The sequence below is a fragment of the Nannobrachium achirus genome, assembly GCF_963921795.1.
Source record: "Nannobrachium achirus genome assembly, chromosome: 8".
In the NCBI taxonomy this organism is placed as follows: Eukaryota; Metazoa; Chordata; class Actinopteri; order Myctophiformes; family Myctophidae; genus Nannobrachium; species Nannobrachium achirus.
In genome coordinates, this window is record NC_137817.1 from 49,991,500 (window position 1) to 50,016,205 (window position 24,706).

The 24,706-nt window shown below is 41.5% G+C and overlaps 3 protein-coding genes across 3 annotated transcripts; all 3 read left to right on the top strand.

Moving 5' to 3' along the window:
• Positions 1–1,968: 1,968 nt before the first annotated feature.
• On the top strand, positions 1,969–3,955 carry LOC308289368 (mth938 domain-containing protein-like; the record flags this gene model as incomplete). Its single annotated transcript, XM_080731063.1, is given in 4 exon segments — positions 1,969–2,100; positions 3,065–3,160; positions 3,816–3,888; positions 3,891–3,955. Coding segments are annotated over 4 exon segments (366 nt in total).
• Positions 3,956–13,450: 9,495 nt separating this feature from the next.
• LOC308290182 (pannexin-1-like) lies at positions 13,451–20,049 on the top strand (the record flags this gene model as incomplete). Its single annotated transcript, XM_080731957.1, has 6 exons — positions 13,451–13,456; positions 14,577–14,770; positions 16,258–16,536; positions 17,134–17,356; positions 18,227–18,470; positions 19,979–20,049. The coding sequence occupies 6 exons, from the start codon at positions 13,451–13,453 to the stop codon at positions 20,047–20,049; spliced, it is 1,017 nt and encodes a 338-aa protein (XP_080588083.1).
• A 2,308-nt stretch (positions 20,050–22,357) lies between these two features.
• On the top strand, positions 22,358–24,354 carry LOC308289758 (mth938 domain-containing protein-like; the record flags this gene model as incomplete). Its single annotated transcript, XM_080731509.1, has 3 exons — positions 22,358–22,489; positions 23,478–23,573; positions 24,214–24,354. 3 exons carry the CDS (start codon positions 22,358–22,360, stop codon positions 24,352–24,354), a joined length of 369 nt encoding a protein of 122 aa, XP_080587635.1.
• Between the last annotated feature and the right edge of the window lie 352 nt (positions 24,355–24,706).

Consider the following 24,706-nt stretch of genomic DNA (forward strand, 5'->3'; position numbering starts at 1 on the left):
GCACAGTTATTGCTATGGATGTTTATTTTATTTTCCACCCTTTTTGTGTTGGGAGATAGTTTGCCTGATTTCTTTCTTTTTTTTTTGCTTTAATTTGTTCTCTGAATAGATCCATGATTCTGCATTCTGCAGAATGTTAAGTTATTGGCACTGTTTTGCAACTATTTGGTCAAAATCTAAGTGATCCACTGAAGTTGACTAGCCCAAGGAACCAACCGTATACAAGCCATGTGTCTGGTCCTTAGCTTGAGGCAGCTTTGTATGCTAGTACACCCTGGCCTGGACATGATGCTAGTATGTCACAGGGACTTGCCCCCAATACAACCCAGTGATACTGGGTGTGATTCTGAACTGCTGTCTAAACTAGTTGCACAAGCAAAAACTCTGCATGAGCTAATACGTTGTATAGAACTTTTCTAGGTACTAACATCAAGTTGCACTACTAGTTATTTGTGAAAATGTAATTTTTTGCCATTTTTCAAACCATGTTAAAGGGGAATACCACAAAATGTAACAATTAATTCATGGTACTTTACACTGTTAAATCCTCTGTACTATATTGGCATGCAGGGTGAGATTTCCAACTGTTTTCTTTTTGTGTGTGGTATTTCCTGTGAACCTGAGTTTTTGAATGACGAAAGTAGTGCTAGGAAAGAGACGTGTGTCTGTGTGTGTGTGCAAGAGAATATCCATGAGATGGAGAGAGAAAAGTGAGAGATTAGTCAACCATAGTTTGCTGCTTAGTCAGGTAGCATTGGTGTCTGATGCTGAGGATGCCCTTTGATTTTATTTGGTTATTGAATACTTATGTCATTAAGCTCGCCAACAGGCACACTATGTTTTGAGCACCATACTGTAAATCCATAAATGCGGGGTTGGTGCACAAATGGAAACACAATTTCACACTTTTATTAGCCGTTCTATGGTGCTGTGGAAAGGCCCTACAGTATTGAGGCCTGTATTCTTTCTCATGTCAAACTACTAACATATTATCACTTGTACATAGATGTTTACTTGGGAATCTCAGGGAGATTTATAACATATCAATGCATTTAAAATACCTGCTGTAGACTCCAGTTGCCCTGTGTGTGAAATACATGTTACATGACTACGTTTTATACTCAATCTAATGTGGTGCACTCTTTACATTGGTATACTGTATGTGTGTGTGAGAGAGACCAGTTTTCCATGCTTGCATCATGTATTTTACAAATATGATGGTTGATGTCGAATATTGTGGGGTCTCCTTTTGTGCATTTGTTTAAGCTAACATCTCAAACAAAAAAAAGCGTTGTGTTTGTTGTATTTACTTTTTGTGGACATATGTGAATTTCTAAAAACAATATTTGTAAGAAACAGCTAACTGGATATTTGTACGAAACGGCTGCTTGATGTGTTTGTGATAAAATGATATTACTTTACCTTTTGCGTACACTGTCAGTCTTCATCTTTGAATATTATATAAATAAAATATTTGAAATAACTTGAGTTGAGTTATTAATTGTGGGGGGCGTGGCTAGACACCAGCGACGTCATTGTTGAGGTGAGTAACTTGCATTTTCTTCTGTCCAGATTTTTAGAATCCAGCTATGGTGCTTATTGAAGTCTGAAGTGTTTTTAATACTTTCTTATTTTCGGTGCCTGGCTGACACAAATACATTTGTTAAATATGGGCCATTTCCATTTTGATTACCACCAGGGTTGTAACTTGTTTAGCCAACCAGCTAACATTTACGTAGCCTAGCCATGATGATCACTGATCAAGTGACAATAAGTGAAGCGATTGATCAGTTTTGCATATGGTTTTGGGTTTGAGCTGACTATTTGGCTTGAAATCTGTTTGTATGCCAGGGGTTTTTATCAATGGTCAGTGTTCCTAGTCAGCTCAAAACGAGGCTACAACAACAAAGTACAACCTGGCTACAACTCTATTCGCCGTATCTGTCCAGCAGGTGGTGCAACTGGACCATGTCCTCGCCAGAGATCTTGTCTCTGTCCTGGGGCCAGATGAAGGTGAAGGGATGCTCCTCCACCTACAAGGACTGTAAGCTGTGGCCTGGAGGCAGCCGTGCATGGGACTGGAGAGAGACTGGAACTCGGGTGAGTGAGTCAGACAGACAGACAGACAAACAGACAGACAGACACAAAAGAGGATGGATACACACAGATTCCCAACTGAACATGGATTATTGGCTGTGTATTTTCTCATTTGCCTTGTGAAATTCTATTTTCTAATTTCTAAATTATTTTTCAAAACCTTTTCCCATTAGCTAAATGTTTTAAGGTTATTTATTATTATTTATTTTGTGTCTTTACAACAAATAAATAGCTATTTCAAAGGGATGTGAATGAATGGTGTTCTATTGGCATTACATTTGCTCACATATCACAAAGGAGAAAAAAAGGAATAAGAAATCGCACCTAGTGTGAAGGGAGCGGTGCTATTTATGAGTTAATTTCATTAAGCGTCCCGCAAAGCTTGGCAATTGTGACCCTGGGCGTACAACAAACTTTGGGTGCTTTGTGCAAAGATCTAGGCCAAGCTTCGCGTCTCGGACAAAGCCAGATATTGGAACTTAGCTCCTTTCAGGAGCATAGCTCTAAAAGAAACACACATTTAAATTGTACGGAATTAATGAGGAATACGAAATGTGATGAGGGTTAGACAACATCATAATATTGCTTAATTACCTTCTGGGCAGTTATGTTGTCAGTTATGTAACAGTTATTTTACAGTACTTTAGCATCTCCTCCTGTGTTGTAACTCCAGGTTTTTTCTGTGTACATAATCATAAATGTGCAATAGAATTAAAGGATTATGGTGGATGAGCCGGTACAACAGAAGTGAACTCCTGGCGGGTCATGGTGACTCCGGATAAGTGGTTGAAGATGGATGGATGTCATAGGCAGAAATCATAAAAAAAAGTGTGACTTAATAGCTAATCTATTGTATTGTTGTTGCATGACACTGATAGACAAAGTGTAAAATATTTATATAAGTAAATATGGTATTATTAAAAGAATAATGAAATAAATCATTTTTATTTTTATCCCACACTCCCAGCATACCCCAGGAGTGCAGCCAACTGATGTGGAGGAGATTCTACAGAAGGGAATCGACACACTGGTTATTGGCAGAGGAATGAACGAGGTGCTTCAGGTAATGGAATTCATCTCTTCACTCTTTGGGGGTTTTGCTCTATATTCTTTAAAGGTGATACACCATGCATTTAAAAAGTATTTATGTCATATTGTTTCGTGTCCCAAAAACGTTTTTCAAAAGGTTTGAGGCTAAATTACCACTCCTGAATAGAGAGCCTCTCTCATTTTTCAATGGCTCTCAGAGCATTTCAGCTGCAGTACCACCTTTGGCCTGAACTGCGCCACCCCCCCAAAATCTTTTTGAAAAAATGATGATGCCACAATCGGCATCAAATCTGGATAGCCTGTTTTGAGAACCCGTGGGATACTTTTAACCTTCGCCTTCTCAAAACCAGAGAAAGACACAACCGTCAGAAATGGGACTTTGTGAGGATAGAAGGTGCTAGTGGGACCCCAAAAAAAGGTTTTAAAATAGGAAAAGTGAAATTTCATGGTGTATCACCTTTAAGACAAGCATTTTTGATTAACTGTGTAGACTTAAATGTTGAATCATATTCTGTCGTTACTGGCTGCTGTGATGACATTGAGGTCTTATGTTAATATTGATGTTGAGGCATTGACCTTCCCACAAATACCAATATCTTTACCTCAGCTACATTGTTTCATTGAAATGAAATGGTCAGACAGACCATTTCATTTCAATGATCTTCCAGGTCCCCTCCTTCACTCTGGACTTTATAAGACAGAAAGGCGTGGAGGTCCGGGTCCTGCAGACTGAGAAGGCTGTGCCGAATACAACGACCTTGTCGGCCAGGGAGTCAAGGTGGGCGGGGTCTTCCACTCCACCTGCTGATGATCATATCATGGTTCTCATCATAGATATAAAAAGCTAGATACCTCATCCGCCGCTGCAGTTCATTGGAGCGACGTGCAACAACTCCAAGCCAGTCAAACTTACTACTGGCAAATCACAGCATTGGGTGGCTCAGCTGTTCTTAGAGGCTGACTGCATACGAAAAGATATATCGCAGCTGCCATCCCAGTGGAAGACACGCAGCCACGCAAAGTGACTACTGGCCAATCACAGCGCACCACTTTTCCGGGACTTCTCAGAATCTAGGGTGCGTTCGAATAAACAAAAGACCAGAGGGCACAGCATTGCACTTGCTGGCTGTCTCCGAACCTGGGTTTACGAAAAGACCCACCCCCACCTGCCTCTTATTGGCCGACAGAAAGTCCCCTTCTGTGACACACTCGGAAGCTTGACTTCCCTAAAATGGCGCACGCGATACAGACGCCCCAGAGTCTGAGGAGGCATCTACCGTACCTTTTTATGTCTATGCTCATGCCATACCATACCAGTGAGAGAAGGACTGGAACAGTGGATCGTCGCAAAGAAATCATTTCGTGGGACCAGAATCATGGTATCTCTGTCAGTCATAATCAATGGCTCCCTGTTGCTCACATGTGCAGGGTGGATATTTACCCTGTACCACCTGTGGCTCTGATCACACATACATTCAATGTTTATTACATTATAACTGCTCATGTTGTGTGTTTATTTTCATTTTCACTTAACTGCACAACAACATACAATCCCATAGCTTTTTTGTGGTCAAGTAATAAAAGGTATCTAATGCTCACTATCAAAACTAAAGTGGTGAATGGTAAATGGTGCATTGGACCGATGCAAGCACAATGTAAAGTAACAGCAAGTGATACAACCTCCCCTACAACCACACCCTCCCCTGGATGATGATGCGTACATCCAGAGACAAATGAACTCACCTTTCTGAGCCTAATTATTCATAAAACTACAGATTACAGAAAAAGCACTGAAAGTTGAGAGGTCAGGAAATATGAAAAAAGTCTAAGAATAAAGAAAATGTAAATTTGGTGTCATAAGAGTTTGAGAGTTAGTTGTCTCAGACATGTTTAAAGATACAGGCCAACTAAGGAAGACTTGAGTGCAGTTTGGAGATGGAGCAACTTTGGCCAATCTAGTCACTCGTGCCAGACTGTGCAGGGGACATGATATGAGATGTGACATTTCCCTGAGTATGTATTTGTAGTGTTCCAGTAGGAATAGGAAACCATGTTGCTTTCTTTATTACAGTCTTTATGCAGGATATTATCCAGACAGAGTGCTCCCCCAAGCTTTCTGAAAGGAGAATCTTGCCATGCCATACAATTTTACAAAGTCCTTGGTTTGCATCTGTGCTCACACTAAAAACATCTGCTCCAGCTCCACTATGGGGGGAGCCGCTCCAAAAATAAGAATGTGAATTTCATTTTGTGGAATAGTTGTCTGGTTTTAATCATGTGGAAATGTTTTCCAATTATGAATTATCTTATTTTTCTTGTGAGGGTACATTTCTGTTCAGAGAATCAGAGATTTGTGAATGTATAGAAAATATGTTTACAGGGTTTTATTACTAAAAGCTTTGACATACAAAACTGTCATACAAATAAAGTCTGTGAACTGCAACAAGCTGTTTTCATGCAGTATAATGAGTCCTTATTTTCACTCTTCTGCACTTTACACAGTTGAAAAAAGTAACCAATTTAGGCCACGAGGTGGCAGTATAATGTAATCTACGGGACAGTTTTATCTGTCAAAATCAAATGTGTTTCTTTTGTGCACACTGCACAGTCAGTGTCTGTCAGCCTTCAACACCAAAGGGCAGCAGGGCTTAATTCATGAACTATTAAGTTATTCAAAAAAGTACAACACACAATTTCACTCCATTGTAATGTTTGCAGATTTGAGTTATGTCTCTGTAACTTAAAGAACTCTTTGTTTTACATGTGTTATTCACCCCATGGGTTTGTACATTCTCCTTTTTACCTGATAAGGTGTATATTATAATTAACTTCCTGGTATATTGCTCACTTCTTTATTTATATTATGTTTAGGCTACTTGCCCATAATAAATAAAGTAGTGCATTTTCTTTTACATAACTGCTTTAATATTATATATTGATCCACTTTATTTCAGACACAAATGAATAGGTCCATATAAAAAGAAACATGTAGGCCTATAAAAACAGACAACCACAACACAGATAGCCAGACTGTTTTCATTGAATTAAAAACAAACATTGCCTCCAATGTTGAGGAAAGAAATGGGGACGAATAGGCTATATTCTTTGACTCCACAAGTCTACACATAACATTCTTCAATACACCATGACATACCCTGAGGAAGGCTGTTGTCATCCTAAAAGAGTGGGTTATCCCACCATTCATTTTGAAATATGAATTACTAATTAGCCACAAAATAATAAAGGCTTTTTAATTTTTAAAGAAGAGTGCCTTGGTTTCCTTTTTTTCCTTTAGCATCTTCAATTCTCTACCAAAGAGCACCTTCATCACATTTTGTTTAATCTTCTGAGCACCCAGTCTTTTTCTTTCACACCATGACATATTGTTCTGTCATTTCTTACTTGCAATACCTTTTTATTGCTTGAACAACAACAACAACAACAACAACAACAACTAGAAAATATTGTTCCTTCGAAACAATTGTGGGCTCGCTTCAAGCCAGAAAACAATGTCTATAAAAGTACAAAATGTCAAGATCGCAGGCAGTGCTCTCTTTGACGTTACTGAAATTAGCTGCATGCATGATTTGAGGCATTTTGTTCCAAAAATGTGTTATGCAAAAGTTGACCCGCTGGTGGCGCTATAACAGGCCAATGTGAGAAGGGAGGCATCTGTTCCTTGACCTAGTGGGAATGTGCTTGCAAGATTTCACGCATATCGCAGGCTGTATTCATGAATTAATTAAAAAATAAAGTGTGCGTGCGTGCGTGCGTGCGTGCGTGCGTGCGTGCGTGCGTGCGTGCGTGAATGAATGAATAAATAATAAAGTGTGCGTGCGTGCACGTGCGTTCGTTCGTTCGCTCGTTCGTTTGCACTTTATTTATTTATTCATTCATTCATTGAATGAATGCGTTCGTGGAACGAATGCTCACTACGGTCGTCTGTATTTTTTAAGCCCTGGGAAACCCACCTTAACACCCTCATTAGCATGATGTATGCGAGCATAATCTATGCAAACCACGCCCACACGCATTTCCAAACCATGCCCCGCCCCCAATTTGCATATGTCGACTAAGCTCCTCCCCTTCATTTACATACGGTCGTCTGCATTTTTTACGCGCTGGGGAACCTACCTTAACACCCTCATTAGCATAATGTATGCGAGCATAATGTATGCGAACCACACCCAAACGCATTTCCAAACCATGCCCGCCCCCAATTTGCATACTTCGACTAAGCTCCTCCCCTTCATTTACATACGGTCGTCTGAATTTTTTACGCGCTGGGAAACCTACCTTAACACCCTCATTAGCATAATGTATGCGAGCATAATGTATGCAAACCACGCCCACACACATTTCCAAACCATGCCCCGCCCCCAATTTGCATATGTCGACTAAGCTCCTCCCCTTCATTTACATACGGTCGTCTGCATTTTTTACGCGCTGGAAAACCCACCTTAACGCCCTCATTAGCATAATGTATGCGAGCATAATGTATGCAAACCACGCCCACACGCATTTCCAAACCATGCCCCACCCCCAATTTGCATACGTCGACTAAGCTCCTCCCCTTCATTTACATACGGTCGTCTGCATTTTTTACGCGCTGGGAAACGCCACTTAACAGCCTCATTAGCATAATTTATGCAAACCACACCCACACACATTTCCAAACCATGCACCGCCCCCAATTTTCATACGTCGACTAAGCTCCTCCCCTTCATTTACATACGGTCGTCTGCATTTTTTACGCGCTGGAAAACCCACCTTAACACCCTCATTAGCATAATGTATGCGAGCATAATGTATGCAAACCACGCCCACACGCATTTCCAAACCATGCCCCGCCCCCAATTTGCATACGTCGACTAAGCTCCTCCCCTTCATTTACATACGGTCGTCTGCATTTTTTACGCGCTGGGAAACGCCACTTAACAGCCTCATTAGCATAATTTATGCGAACAACACCCACACACATTTCCAAACCATGCACCGCCCCCAATTTTCATACGTCGACTAAGCTCCTCCCCTTCATTTACATACGGTCGTCTGCATTTTTTACGCGCTGGAAAACCCACCTTAACGCCCTCATTAGCATAATGTATGCGAGCATAATGTATGCAAACCACGCCCACACGCATTTCCAAACCATGCCCCGCCCCCAATTTGCATATGTCGACTAAGCTCCTCCCCTTCATTTACATACGGTCGTCTGCATTTTTTACGCGCTGGGGAACCTACCTTAACACCCTCATTAGCATAATGTATGCGAGCATAATGTATGCAAACCACGCCCACACGCATTTCCAAACCATGCACCGCCCCCAATTTGCATACTTCGACTAAGCTCCTCCCCTTCATTTACATACGGCCGTCTGCATTTTTTACGCGCTGGGAAACGCCACTTAACAGCCTCATTTACATAATTAATGCAGCCTCATTTACATAATAATATGTAAATGAGACGCGTGCGTCTCATTTGCATAATTAATGCAGACCACGCCCCCCACTTTGAATAATTAGGCTAATTAGCTCCGCCCCCTGCATTCGTGTGTAATTAGCAACAAGACACGTGCGTCAAATGCATGTTGTGCAGTCTCATTAACATAATTAACGCAGACCACTACTTTTCCTTTTTTTTGCTCATTAACATAATTAACGCAGACCACGCCCCTCAATAACATAATTACCGCAGACCACGCCCCCAACCTCATTAACATAATTATTTATTTATTTATTGAAGGAAGGAAGGAAGGAAGGAAGGAAGGAAGGAAGGAAGGAAGGAAAGAAAGAAAGAAAGAAAGAAAGAAAGAAAGAAAGAAAGAAAGAAAGAAAGAAAGAAAGAAAGAAAGAAAGAAAGAAAGAAAGAATTTGCCTAAATTTACGGGGTTCTTAACAAGGAGGCAATTAATTAATTAATTAATTAATTAATTGAGGCACGCACGCACGCACGCACGCACGCACGCACCACGCCCACACACCCACACGCATTTCCAAACCATGCCCTGCCCCCCCCATTTGCATAAGTCGGCTTAATTTACATAATTAATGCGTGCGACGCCCACAAAACTCATTACGTTAGGCCCCTCGTTAAGTCAGACTCCTCCCTCTTGTTGAAACCACGCCCACTCGTTAATAGCAGATCTACAAGCTCACAACGCGTCTTGATGCGACGCGTTGTGAGCTTGTAGTTGAAACCACGCCCACTCGTTAAGTTCGACTCCACCCCTTGTATTTGCGTGTAATTAGCACGTCAGCGCGGTGACGAGAACGCTTGTCATGCGGCCTCATTTACAGGCAGGAAGGAAGGAAGGAAGGAAGGAAGGAAGGAAAGAAAGAAAGAAAGAAAGAAAGAAAGAAAGAAAGAAAGAAAGAAAGACAGAAAGAAAGAAAGAAAGAAAGAAAGAATTTGCCTAAATGTGTGGGGTTCTTAACGAGGAGGCAGTAGTTACGCACACATGCACACACACTTTCTTTTTTTATTTATTTATTCATGTGTTCGTTCATTCATTATTTATTTATTTATTTATTTATTTATTTAAATAAATACTCTGTTGCTAGTATCCACAACTTTCCAACATCCCATAATGCATTGCGCAGAAGTTGGATGGAGCTTCCGTGAGCTTGTATGTGTTATTTAATACCAGTAACACGAGCAGACAGCGAGTTTGGAGACGGTAGCACGCTGCAAAGCGGAGTTATGGCTCTTTAAAGCCCAGCCGATCGATAGGCAGACGCCTGGGGGGGGGGGGGGGGGGCGGAGTCCAGGGCGGAAATAAATAAATAATTAATTACATAAATAATCAGTCTCGGAAACAGTCGGGAAATAAATAAATAAATAATCAGTCTCGGAAACATAGTCGGGAAGTAAATAAATAAATAGATAAATAAATAATTAAACCAGTAAGACTCCCTAATATATACTGACTGCGTAGCGATTTGCGTGATTTTACAAGTGGGTTTGTCTGCAGACCACAGATTAGGGGGGCGGATTGTGTGAGGGATGCTATTGGATAGTATGAGAATGACTCAATCCGCCCCCTGGAATCTCAATCCACCCCCTATGACGAGCCTGGAGCTCGGAGCTCCAGGGCCCAGGGGCCGGCGCGGCCCCTCGCCGCTCGAGGCCGACCTGGGGGGCACTCTCGGTGGGGCAGGCCGGCGACGGCGCTGCCCCCCCGGCCATGGAGCTCCGGAGGTGGTCGAGTATGCTGGTGCTGGGCGGAAAGTGGCCCAGATGGGTGTCTCTACTCGGGTTTGGGATGCAAAAGGTGGTCCCTGGTTCTCTGGAGGTCCCGGGGACCCCCTGAGCTATTTATAAATAAATAAATAAATAAATAAATAAATAATCAGTCTCGGAAACATAGTCGGGAAGTAAATAAATAAATAGATATTGCCTATCGCATTAGATAAATAACCCACATTTACCCAAAACAGCTGATCCACAAGCCCACATGCAGCCTTGTAGATCGGCTGTTTTTATTGTTTTAGTTTTTAAATTGTTTCCCCCTTTTTTCCCCCTGACTTAGTCTTTTCTAGGATCACCTTTTAGTTGAGCTTGTACCAGTGAACTGTACTGTCAATGACACTGTATACCTATGACAGTCCTATATCTATAATTAGTTCATTCGTGAATGACTTCCCTGTGGAAATAAGCCAAAAACATTACTAGGATCTCCTTTTAGTTGAGCTTGTACCAAATCATGTTTATTACGTATCTATCTATCTATCTTCCTAAGTCACATGCATTCACATTGCACTGAACGAACGCACGCACGCTGCGCAGGTCAGCTCAGCAGCTGGCTTTTTTTTTTTGTAAAGCTCCAGCCAGAGTCAGGCGCCGAGGTGGGGGGACGGCACCAAGCCGGACTTGCGAGCCCAGGCAGCGGCCAAAGGCCGCTGCCCCCCCCAACCCCCTGGAAGTGCGGTAGACTGCATGCCTCTAGAACCTATCAGTAGGTCCCCATCCATAGACGGCGCTGTAGCCAAGGAATTCTCCCCCAGTCACTCACCTGACACACCAGGAAGTGCAGTGCACCAGTCTGTGTGCGCTGCTGCTGCCTCGAGGTAGGAATCACTCATCTATATACAGTATGTGTGTTCACTAACAGGGTTAAACTGCTCCACGTTGTCACAGTAATCATTGCTATAGAGTGTTTGTTCAGTAACAGTGTTAAACGGCTCTATATTGTGACAGGAATCGTTCCCACCGAGTCTTTGTTCACTAACAGTGTTACAGTGTGATATGAAAGAATCCACATGAGGGCAGTGTTTCCATTCTCAACTCACTGAGTTGAACAGAGGGCGGAACCCAATGCAATAACAAGTCCTACTAGAAATACTGTTCCTTCGAAACAGTGTGGGCTCGCTTCCAACCCCAAAAAATAATAGTAAAAGTGTCAAGGTCCCAGGCAATGCTCTCTTTCATTTTACTGAGACCAGTAGCATGTTGGGAACTGAAGTTATGGCTGTTTAAAGCCTGGGAAGAAAGAGGGGGGGACCTGTGTGTGTGTGTGTGTGTGTGTGTGTGTGTGTGTGTGTGTGTGTGTGTGTGTGTGTGTGTGTGTGTGTGTGTGTGTGTGTGTGTGTGTGTGTGTGTGTGTGTGTGTGTGTGTGTGTGTGTGTGTGTGTGTGCAGAGCAATTCTGTCGCCCTCTCCCAGTTAAACAGCCAGTAACCATAGCGACCAGGGGAGGAATGTTACCATAGTTACCAGGTGATGCTGTACGATACAACTTTCACTGATCTGCTCCCAACCCGCAAACTAAGTTATCAAAGGATTTTCCATGTAGGAAAGATATGATGATATTTGTCATTGTTTTTGTTGAATAAAGTTATTTTTCTGTCATCTTTTGTCCGTTTTAAAACATATTTTTGTAGTGTTTCTGTAATGTTGTGGTCTTTGATATCATATGAGACAGGCCTCTTGCAACCTGTAAACGTTATCTGTAGGGAAAACAAGTAATTGTAGGGTGGAAACCATGTCCAAACTTTGACTTTGGAAATGGAAGTAAGAACTTGTGTTCCAATGTATTTCTTATGTAGTCACAAGATTTTAAATAATACAGACAATCACAGACAACACCTTTTACTTCCACTTTCAAACATGTTCAGAAAATGGCAGATCTACTACCTCTTATCTAATCCCCAGAAGTTTCTTTTTTCACCTCTGGGCTACTTTTGCATGACCCTTTTGTAATGTATGACAAAGTATAGGGCATTCATTCACAGGAAAAAATCATGAAAAGTTTCAATGTGGAGATAAAAGGTTTTTTGCCCAACAGCAATATAAATGTGCTCTCTATGAATTCTGGATGAGCGCCTCAGTACTTCCAGCTAGCAGTGAGCACTTTGCTGTCCATCTTGCGCAAGGTTGAGTAATTATACTGCAAAGTCACCTGTGAGCTGGGATGACGGGGCTTATTCCTCCTGTATGAAACCCTGCGTCATCCTATAATCTGTTCCAAAACAATCTGCTCATCCACAAGATACTGAGTGACACAGATCTGTGGCCTTCATACAGAATTAAAGAGGTGGTGCCATGATTTCCCCCCCCCCTCTAAAACATGATTATCAGGTATTATGATTATACTAGGAGGAAGATTTTTTCCAAAAAAGTATACAGAAAGAGTTAAAATTGGGTTTTTATGTGGCCACACCCCCAGTTCATTAAGTATGCATGGATGGCATGGTGGGTGGTGACCCAGCTGATATAGCCACACCCCACAGTGTTGGGTGAATGGCAACTGGGGAGGAGTTGATACTGTGACACCCTTAGTATCTGTGTTTTTTAACTGACACTTTTGGCCACAAGGCAGCCTCCAAGAGAAAACAAACAAATACTAAGAGAATACATAATTTCTCCCAAAAAAAAAAAAAAAAAAACACATCAGGGGGTCTAATGAAGTACTTTCAACCTCCTAGACACATGAAAAACAGAAAAAGTACAAAACTATGGCACCACCTCTTTAATGCAATACAGTAATATAGTCACTGTTCGGGCAGAAACCTCCTTTCTCTATATTCTAACCTTTTGTCTTTTTTTTTGTGAATTAACGCCCTAATCATACTAAAGCGTTGCACAAAAGCATAAAAAGTTTGCGCCGCGCCGCGTTTTGAGCTTTTTGATCTGCCTCGTTTGCTATTTTGGCATTTGAATCCTGAAAGAGAAAGCTCCTTCATACTGTCTTCAAATGCAATGAATAAAGCTTCAATGGGAATAACAACGTTCCGGTCTGTTTAGACCAGGGGTCCCCACACTTTTTTGACTTGAGAGCTACTTTTAGTAGCCTTTAGAAACCATGAAGGTAACTGACAGGTCATTTTTGATGTCAATCAATCATGTCACCTTAATTCAAGTGGTAGTTGCAAAAAATAGGGGTTTTGTGATTTTTGTTTATAAATTTGTTTCTTTATATTTAAATTCTATTTTAGGGGCATCTCATGTGATCTACCTGCACAGCCTTTGTGATCTACTGGTAGATCACAATCTACATTTTGGGCACCCCTGGTTTAGACCTTCATCAGGTTATCTTAGGAATTTAACTCCTGAAAAGTAACAGTTTTTGACAAAATGAAATTTCACAATTCTTACATATTTCAGGCATGTTAATCAGGTAGGGTTTTTTTTTTTTTTTTACAATGCTTGATAGTGTGCTGTAGTGAAGGAGGTGGTGTAGACTTTTTCCACACTTGACAAAATAAAATTAGTCTTAAATTAGTAATGTTTATTTCCCGTTGCGGTGTCTGTGAACATCAGCATTGTGACAGGAAATGAAGAGACCACAACCTGTTCCTTGAAACAGAAACTCAGTAACACTGACAAGGTGTAACTTTATAATCTGCCAACAGAATCTCAAGGTGGGACAGAAGTAAATGATCAGAAACAGTAAACCAGGGTTCCCAAATAGGCGGTCCGCGGGCCATTTGCGGCCCGCGGGGGGCTACTGTCTGGCCCCCACCAACCCCAGTAATAATGGTGGTATAAGAGCAGCAACAACACTAGTATATAGTCGTTGTTGGGTGGAAATCTCGTATCTCCAAATGTGTAGTTGTGTACGTTCTTTCGCAAATCATACAAGGCCGTTGCACAAAAGTAGTGAAAACAGCAGATCTACAAGCATACAACGGGCGTTGTGTGCTTGTAGATCGGCTGTTTTCACTAGTTTAAATCATTTTTAAAATGATAAATGCAAAACGAACGTTTTTTGGATATACAAGATTTTCACCCGACAACGACGATATCTGAACTGTCGTGGGAACGCCACCGTCGCCCCCCAGCAATGTTGTGGCCCTCGGCTTGGTACCCTAGACATGATTCGGCCCTTGGGGGAAAACTAATTTTGGGGAACCCTGATCACGTACAGTATTGAATTCCCCCAGTAATCCCAGCCTACCCCTCTTTCCTCGGCCCCACTATCCTGTCAGTTCTTTCCCTACATCCTGCTTCTGGTGGCGGTGATGATGTACGGCCCGGCTCTGTTCTGGAGGTTCTCCACCGCTCCTATCCTGCAGTCTGACCTGGGCTTCATCATGGAACAACTGGACTGCTGCTACAACCGGGCCGTCAACCTGGCCAAACGCATGGCCACCACAAGCCTGTCCACTGCCTCTTTAGACAGGTAAGACCCCTGAATCACACTTTTTGTGTGTTTCGCTTTTCACACTTTCTATATCTATTGGCCCATTTAGGCCTAGGATTATTGACTGCTTTAACTATTGAAAAATAGCAGATATACAAGCTCACAGCGCGGCACCGAGTGCCGCGCTGCGAGCTTGTAGATCTGCTATTTTTTGAAAAATCATGATTTTTTTTGCCAAGTCTTTCAATATATCTACTTAAAAGCGAACATTTGTAACTCAAATATTTACTTCTGGGTGGTCCCTGGGACAACATATTTTGAGATGGGGGGTCCGTGGCCAAATACCTGTAATTTTGGGGGTCCTTGACAAGAAAAGGTTTGAGAACAGCATGATTTAGAGGAAGGATTTAGAAGTCGGGTCAAAGATCGGGTCAAAGATATTCAAAGACTTGCACTCATTTTCACGATTTTTCAAAAATAGCAGATCTACAAGCTCGCACTTAGACAGGTAAGACTAGGGCTGTCACAATTATTACATAATCGTCTAATCGCGATTATCTGACATGATCGCGATTATCTTTCATAATCGTCATAATCGTTTCCATGTTGGAAAAACGTTCATGTCTAAGAAAAAATCACACACACACACACACACACACACACACACACACACACACACACACACACACACACACACACACACACACACACACACACAGGGGGGAAGGGTGGGTCAGCATGTGTGGTCAAGTATTATTATTAACAAACTGAATGTTTTAGGGTCAAATAAATTAGAGTGTGTGAAGAAACTACAGCATTGTAAAGCACACTAACCCCGCTGCACCCACTCAGTAGTGCTGTTGCACAGCCTCCACGACCACCGCTCAGTTCACACGGGTGTGATTTTAAGTATAAAGTTGTCAAATATGTCAGTAATTTCTTTCTATATTTAGGTTATGTGTCATATCTACCATGTGCAACTTCAAAGCCTAAAAGCCAAACAGAAACGTGATTGTCAACATCAAAAAGACAATTAAATCGTTAATCGCAATTATTTTAGTGACAATTAATCGTCATGTAAAATATCATAATCGTGACAGCCCTAGGTAAGACCCCTGAATCACACTTTTTGTGTTTCGCTTTTCACACTTTCTATATTCTATTGTTTAAAAGAACATTGTATTTGTAAAGTTAGTCATAACAGAAATATGACAGAGAATGCCAAATTGTGTTTTCTTCAAATACACGGGTGGCAGTGGCTCAGGGGTAGATAAACATTAGAACACAGAGTTCGATCCCGGGCTCCACCAGAGTTAGTGTCGAAGAGTGAGCCCTAGTTGCTCCCGGTGACCAGGTTGGTGCCTTGCATGGTTTCCTCAGCCATCGGTGTATGAATGTGTGTGTGTGTGTGAATGGGTGAATGTAATGCACAAGCTCTGTAAAGCGCCTTTGATAAAGGCTCTATATAAATGCACCATTTACCATTTACAATTTACTCCATCTCCCTCCTGCCCTCTTGTGGCCAGTGACCCTACTGAGGGTTGCTTCATGTACCCCCTGATGGAGAACTACCTGAAGACCAAGCGTTTTTCGCGGGTGTTGCTGGTTCGATACCTGCTGTGTCGTGGCCTGACCCTGCTGACCCTCCTGTGTGCCTGTGTCTACCTGGGCTACTACCTCCAGTTGGCCTCAGTCACCGATGAGTTTGGATGCACGCTGCGCACCGGACTGCTCGTCAACGACTCCACCGTTCCCGAAAAGGTCCAGTGCAAGCTCATCGCTGTCGGGGTCTTCTCATTGCTCAGGTACTTGAGACCTATTTTATCATTTTTGGAAAATGCGAAGAATTGCTCATTTTAAGGCTAGTTCTTTTAGCGCATTTTTGCAAATGTTTGAACATTTTCGTCTGGGGTCTTCTTGCTCATGTGATATTTCAAGTCACCCTCCCAAAATTAGTTTTAAAGGAGTAGTTCACCCCCAAAATGACTTTTTTTCTATTGATTAGTCACGCCATGGAGAGTAGAGTTCAATAATATTTTTTAGTTTTTTGTCGCATTCCTAAGACAAAAATGTGATGATAACAATACATATACCCCCATTCGTTCCAGATGGGGACCCGTTTCGAAACGGGTCCCCATCCGGAATCAATGGGGGTAAATCTACTCGAATTAAATTTTTGTCTTAGGAATGTGACAAAAACCAAAAAATAACTCTACTCTCCATGGCGTGACTAATCAATAGAAAAAAGGTAATTTTGGGGGTGAACTACTACTTTAATTAAACATGTTGAAAAAATAAATTGAAAAGGAAAAAGATTGAAAGTGTTTAAAAATCAAACAATATGATATATACGGTGATGTTGAAATTATGATCTTTCTCTTTTGTTTGATTCTGATGTTCAGCCTGGTCAACTTGGTGGTGTACCTTACGCTCGTCCCTGTGGTCATCTATGCCAGCTTCCGTCCACTCTTTTGCCATTCTTACGCAAGTTTCCTGAAAATGTACGAATTGCTGCCCACTGTGGACGTTCTGCCCCACCCTGGCGGCCAATGGGACGACCTCGCCATGTACGTGCTCTACCTGCAGGAGAACCTCAGCGAACTCAAGTCCTACAAGTACATGAAGGTGTGTGTCTGTGTATCCACGTGCAAAATCTTCACGCCAAAAACATAGATTTGATTAAATCTTTATTCGAGAACACTCAGATTATAAGCAAACAAATGAATAAAAAATATAAAATTTGAAAAACGTCACCGACTTATAATGACATGCTCAAAAATACGGACACCAGATTAAAAGTGATTAAAAATCAGGACACATGGGCTGTGTAATTACTGCGTGTTTCCTAAACCCACCAGGCTTGAGTTAAGTCCCGCCTCGCGGAAACTTATTGAGAGAGGCGTTTCCGCGAGGAGGGTCTTAGCTCAAGCCTGGTGGGTTTAGGAAACACGCGTAATTACTCAGTGTCGCTTTCAGGGCAGAAATCCAGGCGTTACTGTGTACACAGGCCACAGTGGCTCGTATGACTTTACAGTTCACCACACACGCTTACAACGTTTTACATACCAAATGGGATTTACAGCAGGACCGCCCAATGAATGATGGTTGACTGCCAGTGTGGCTGGTTCAATAGACACATCGTCAGCCACGTTTTAAGTAGATAGTGATGATTTCCCACCCGGGCCACGTTTCTTTTTATGTGTTGTCACAAGTGGCTCTATTTCACAATGATTAAGAGAGAAACACAAAAGCAATACATGAGAAGAAAGGGAGTCTACTGCTTCACCTCAGCAAAACAGGGCAAGCCTGGTGCATCACAGGAGCAGGACAACAGCAGTTGTAGAATAACAAATATTTAATTGTCCAAGCTGCTCTAATGTCAATTCTTTTCTACAAAAAGAATACATGCATATTTTACATCTTGTAGCCACAGTTAAACGTGTGTCCCAGTGTGGAACCCAGTTGTGAACTACTGTTCTGTGTTGTGTACAACAGGTGCTTGAGTTGCTGAAAAGGCAAGGCGAGTGTTCAGGAGAGGAGTTTGACTTCATGGGGCTGCTGCAGAACCTCTGCCAGGTGAAGGTTGACACTGTGGATGGGAAGAAACGGACGCCGTCTAAAGCTAAACCTGCCAACCCCAATGGGAGTCCTACCACTGCCCACACTGGAGCTGCAAAAGATGGCAGCGATGGTGCAAAGCCACCTTCTCTGGCGGATACAAGCTTGATGATGACGAGGGGTGAGTGTGGAGAAGGACAGTAATAACTTAATTATAATAGGAACTTATATTGAATATGTGGTTTACAAAACTCATCATGGATCATTACATGTTCTGCTAAGCACAGGCATGATGCAACATAATTTATATTTCATCATATTCATGTTTGTTGAAGTTTCCCAGAAAATCTGTGCTTTTGTTTTGGAGTGAGTATCTGTTGATGGCACAGTATTTAAGGGGTAAATCGGACTTTGTCTTTGCAACATTGTTTAGATGCTTAAAGCGGCACTATGTAACCTTTTATTTATGAATATTATGTACTTAGACTGTCGTACAACAAAGTATAAATTGAGCTTAAAATTATAAGAATTGTAAAATCTTTGGTCTAAACTTTGCTTAAGACACTGGCCTCTGTCTTGGCTCATTATGGAATCCAATTTACAATGCGTGCTTGTAGATCTGCTATTTTCACAGAACGTCTGCCTATATTTGCAGATTTCTGGCTTATTTACTATAACATGCCCAGAATAGGAACATTAGGGTTAGGGCTGTCACGATATGACATTTTACAAGACGATTAATTGTCACTCAAATAATTGGCGATTAACGATTTAATTGTGTTTTTGTCATTGATAATTACATTTCTGTTTGGCTTTTAGGCTTTGAAGTTGTACATGGTAGATGACACATAACCTAAATATACAAAGAAATTGAAGACATATTTGACAACTTTATACTTAAAGCTATACTGTGTAAGTTGCTCAACTAGTGGTCAGTAGCAGTAGAGCAAACCGCGGTCGCGTCTGCTTTTTTCGGACGTTTTTCGCCGCGGACCGGGCATTCAGACCACCGCGTCCGCCTCGCCTCGCCGAGACCTATCCATAGAGGTCTTTCGTGTCCCTCTACGAGCCTCGGTTGGGGAGTTATATGCTAGACTCCTAGCCCAGTGTAAACACTGCAGTGTACTTCCTGAAGAGCTCAGCAGTGTATGATCTGGGCTTTGATTGGCCGGTAGGGAGACACGTGTACAGAATGATGCATATGACGTAATTTTGCCGGGAAAAACAGCCCCGGTCACGGCCACCAGGGCTCAGTAGAACACATATAAAGAAAAGGCTTTGGGAGCTGAAATTAACAGAGTGGGGGTTCTAAAACTTTAGCGATTTAATAGTTAGGACAATTTTAAGATATGTTTTATAAAAAAAGTTACATAGTATAACTTTAAAAAAGAACATTGATAGTGGAAATAGCCGATCTACAAGCTCACAACGCGTCGCGATGCGACGCGTTGTGAGCTTGTAGATCTGCTATTTCCACTATTTTTTACCTTTTTTTAAAATATATGAACATTTTTCAACATGGAAACGATTATGACGATTATGAAAAATAATCACGATTATGTCAAAAAAAAATCACGATTAGACGATAATGTAATAATTGTGACAGCCCTAATTAGGGTTTATATAATATAATATAGTTCAAAACAAAGACTAATTGTGTGTAAAAATCTTTTTTCTTTTCGCCCCCAGAATTATCTCCTCTGTTGCCAGGAAACAGTGACGTTACAGGTGGAGGAGAGGTCCGCCATCGAGTGGTCTGATTGGCTGCAGTAGGAGGAGAGGTCCGCCATCGAGTGGTCTGATTGGCTGCTGGCCAAGCGTTGGACACAGACCTGTCTTGACTCTGTGAATGTTGCATAGCGCAACATCCACCTTAGAGGAAGACCGGACTCGGACCGATAACAGAGCACTAATAGAAGAGATTAACGGATTGATTTGCCCATTGTCCTTAATCATTGCAGTATATGTGATGGCAGTTGCCCACATGGGGAGATATCCAGAAACCAAATATTTTGTCATACAATGTTAAATGCATTTCAGCATGTATTGTTTTTCTCTTTTTCTTTTATCCTAAAATATTCTTAGGATTTAAATATTTTTGCACAGTTATTGCTATGGATGTTTATTTTATTTTCCACCCTTTTTGTGTTGGGAGATAGTTTGCCTGATTTCTTTCTTTTTTTTTTGCTTTAATTTGTTCTCTGAATAGATCCATGATTCTGCATTCTGCAGAATGTTAAGTTATTGGCACTGTTTTGCAACTATTTGGTCAAAATCTAAGTGATCCACTGAAGTTGACTAGCCCAAGGAACCAACCGTATACAAGCCATGTGTCTGGTCCTTAGCTTGAGGCAGCTTTGTATGCTAGTACACCCTGGCCTGGACATGATGCTAGTATGTCACAGGGACTTGCCCCCAATACAACCCAGTGATACTGGGTGTGATTCTGAACTGCTGTCTAAACTAGTTGCACAAGCAAAAACTCTGCATGAGCTAATACGTTGTATAGAACTTTTCTAGGTACTAACATCAAGTTGCACTACTAGTTATTTGTGAAAATGTAATTTTTTGCCATTTTTCAAACCATGTTAAAGGGGAATACCACAAAATGTAACAATTAATTCATGGTACTTTACACTGTTAAATCCTCTGTACTATATTGGCATGCAGGGTGAGATTTCCAACTGTTTTCTTTTTGTGTGTGGTATTTCCTGTGAACCTGAGTTTTTGAATGACGAAAGTAGTGCTAGGAAAGAGACGTGTGTCTGTGTGTGTGTGCAAGAGAATATCCATGAGATGGAGAGAGAAAAGTGAGAGATTAGTCAACCATAGTTTGCTGCTTAGTCAGGTAGCATTGGTGTCTGATGCTGAGGATGCCCTTTGATTTTATTTGGTTATTGAATACTTATGTCATTAAGCTCGCCAACAGGCACACTATGTTTTGAGCACCATACTGTAAATCCATAAATGCGGGGTTGGTGCACAAATGGAAACACAATTTCACACTTTTATTAGCCGTTCTATGGTGCTGTGGAAAGGCCCTACAGTATTGAGGCCTGTATTCTTTCTCATGTCAAACTACTAACATATTATCACTTGTACATAGATGTTTACTTGGGAATCTCAGGGAGATTTATAACATATCAATGCATTTAAAATACCTGCTGTAGACTCCAGTTGCCCTGTGTGTGAAATACATGTTACATGACTACGTTTTATACTCAATCTAATGTGGTGCACTCTTTACATTGGTATACTGTATGTGTGTGTGAGAGAGACCAGTTTTCCATGCTTGCATCATGTATTTTCCAAATATGATGGTTGATGTCGAATATTGTGGGGTCTCCTTTTGTGCATTTGTTTAAGCTAACATCTCAAACAAAAAAAAGCGTTGTGTTTGTTGTATTTACTTTTTGTGGACATATGTGAATTTCTAAAAACAATATTTGTAAGAAACAGCTAACTGGATATTTGTACGAAACGGCTGCTTGATGTGTTTGTGATAAAATGATATTACTTTACCTTTTGCGTACACTGTCAGTCTTCATCTTTGAATATTATATAAATAAAATATTTGAAATAACTTGAGTTGAGTTATTAATTGTGGGGGGCGTGGCTAGACACCAGCGACGTCATTGTTGAGGTGAGTAACTTGCATTTTCTTCTGTCCAGATTTTTTGAATCCAGCTATGGTGCTTATTGAAGTCTGAAGTGTTTTTAATACTTTATTATTTTCGGTGCCTGGCTGACACAAATACATTTGTTAAATATGGGCCATTTCCATTTTGATTACCACCAGGGTTGTAACTTGTTTAGCCAACCAGCTAACATTTACGTAGCCTAGCCATGATGATCACTGATCAAGTGACAATAAGTGAAGCGATTGATCAGTTTTGCATATGGTTTTGGGTTTGAGCTGACTATTTGGCTTGAAATCTGTTTGTATGCCAGGGGTTTTTATCAATGGTCAGTGTTCCTAGTCAGCTCAAAACGAGGCTACAACAACAAAGTACAACCTGGCTACAACTCTATTCGCCGTATCTGTCCAGCAGGTGGTGCAACTGGACCATGTCCTCGCCAGAGATCTTGTCTCTGTCCTGGGGCCAGATGAAGGTGAAGGGATGCTCCTCCACCTACAAGGACTGTAAGCTGTGGCCTGGAGGCAGCCGTGCATGGGACTGGAGAGAGACTGGAACTCGGGTGAGTGAGTCAGACAGACAGACAGACAGACAGACAGACAGACAGACAGACAGACAGACAGACAGACACAAAAGAGGATGGATACACACAGATTCCCAACTGAACATGGATTATTGGCTGTGTATTTTCTCATTTGCCTTGTGAAATTCTATTTTCTAATTTCTAAATTATTTTTCAAAACCTTTTCCCATTAGCTAAATGTTTTAAGGTTATTTATTATTATTTATTTTGTGTCTTTACAACAAATAAATAGCTATTTCAAAGGGATGTGAATGAATGGTGTTCTATTGGCATTACATTTGCTCACACATCACAAAGGAGAAAAAAAGGAATAAAAAATCGCACCTAGTGTGAAGTGAGCGGTGCTATTTATGAGTTAATTTCATTAAGCATCCCGCAAAGCTTGGCAATTGTGACCCTGGGCGTACAACAAACTTTGGGTGCTTTGTGCAAAGATCTAGGCCAAGCTTCGCGTCTCGGACAAAGCCAGATATTGGAACTTAGCTCCTTTCAGGAGCATAGCTCTAAAAGAAACACACATTTAAATTGTACGGAATTAATGAGGAATACGAAATGTGATGAGGGTTAGACAACATCATAATATTGCTTAATTACCTTCTGGGCAGTTATGTTGTCAGTTATGTAACAGTTATTTTACAGTACTTTAGCATCTCCTCCTGTGTTGTAACTCCAGGTTTTTTCTGTGTACATAATCATAAATGTGCAATAGAATTAAAGGACTATGGTGGATGAGCCGGTACAACAGAAGTGAACTCCTGGCGGGTCATGGTGACTCCGGATAAGTGGTTGAAGATGGATGGATGTCATAGGCAGAAATCATAAAAAAAAGTGTGACTTAATAGCTAATCTATTGTATTGTTGTTGCATGACACTGATAGACAAAGTGTAAAATATTTATATAAGTAAATATGGTATTATTAAAAGAATAATGAAATAAATCATTTTTATTTTTATCCCACACTCCCAGCATACCCCAGGAGTGCAGCCAACTGATGTGGAGGAGATTCTACAGAAGGGAATCGACACACTGGTTATTGGCAGAGGAATGAACGAGGTGCTTCAGGTAATGGAATTCATCTCTTCACTCTTTGGGGGTTTTGCTCTATATTCTTTAAAGGTGATACACCATGCATTTAAAAAGTATTTATGTCATATTGTTTATGTCCCAAAAACGTTTTTCAAAAGGTTTGAGGCTAAATTACCACTCCTGAATAGAGAGCCTCTCTCATTTTTGAATGGCTCTCAGAGCATTTCAGCTGCAGTACCACCTTTGGCCTGAACTGCGCCACCCCCCCAAAATCTTTTTGAAAAAATGATGATGCCACAATCGGCATCAAATCTGGATAGCCTGTTTTGAGAACCCGTGGGATACTTTTAACCTTCGCCTTCTCAAAACCAGAGAAAGACACAACCGTCAGAAATGGGACTTTGTGAGGATAGAAGGTGCTAGTGGGACCCCAAAAAAAGGTTTTAAAATAGGAAAAGTGAAATTTCATGGTGTATCACCTTTAAGACAAGCATTTTTGATTAACTGTGTAGACTTAAATGTTGAATCATATTCTGTCGTTACTGGCTGCTGTGATGACATTGAGGTCTTATGTTAATATTGATGTTGAGGCATTGACCTTCCCACAAATACCAATATCTTTACCTCAGCTACATTGTTTCATTGAAATGAAATGGTCTGTCTGCTGATCTTCCAGGTCCCCTCCTTCACTCTGGACTTTGTAAGACAGAAAGGCGTGGAGGTCCGGGTCCTGCAGACTGAGAAGGCTGTGGCCGAATACAACGACCTTGTCGGCCAGGGAGTCAAGGTGGGCGGGGTCTTCCACTCCACCTGCTGATGATCATATCATGGTTCTCATCATAGATATAAAAAGCTAGATACCTCATCCGCCGCTGCAGTTCATTGGAGCGACGTGCAACAACTCCAAGCCAGTCAAACTTACTACTGGCAAATCACAGCATTGGGTGGCTCAGCTGTTCTTAGAGGCTGACTGCATACGAAAAGATATATCGCAGCTGCCATCCCAGTGGAAGACACGCAGCCACGCAAAGTGACTACTGGCCAATCACAGCGCACCACTTTTCCGGGACTTCTCAGAATCTAGGGTGCGTTCGAATAAACAAAAGACCAGAGGGCACAGCATTGCACTTGCTGGCTGTCTCCGAACCTGGGTTTACGAAAAGACCCAC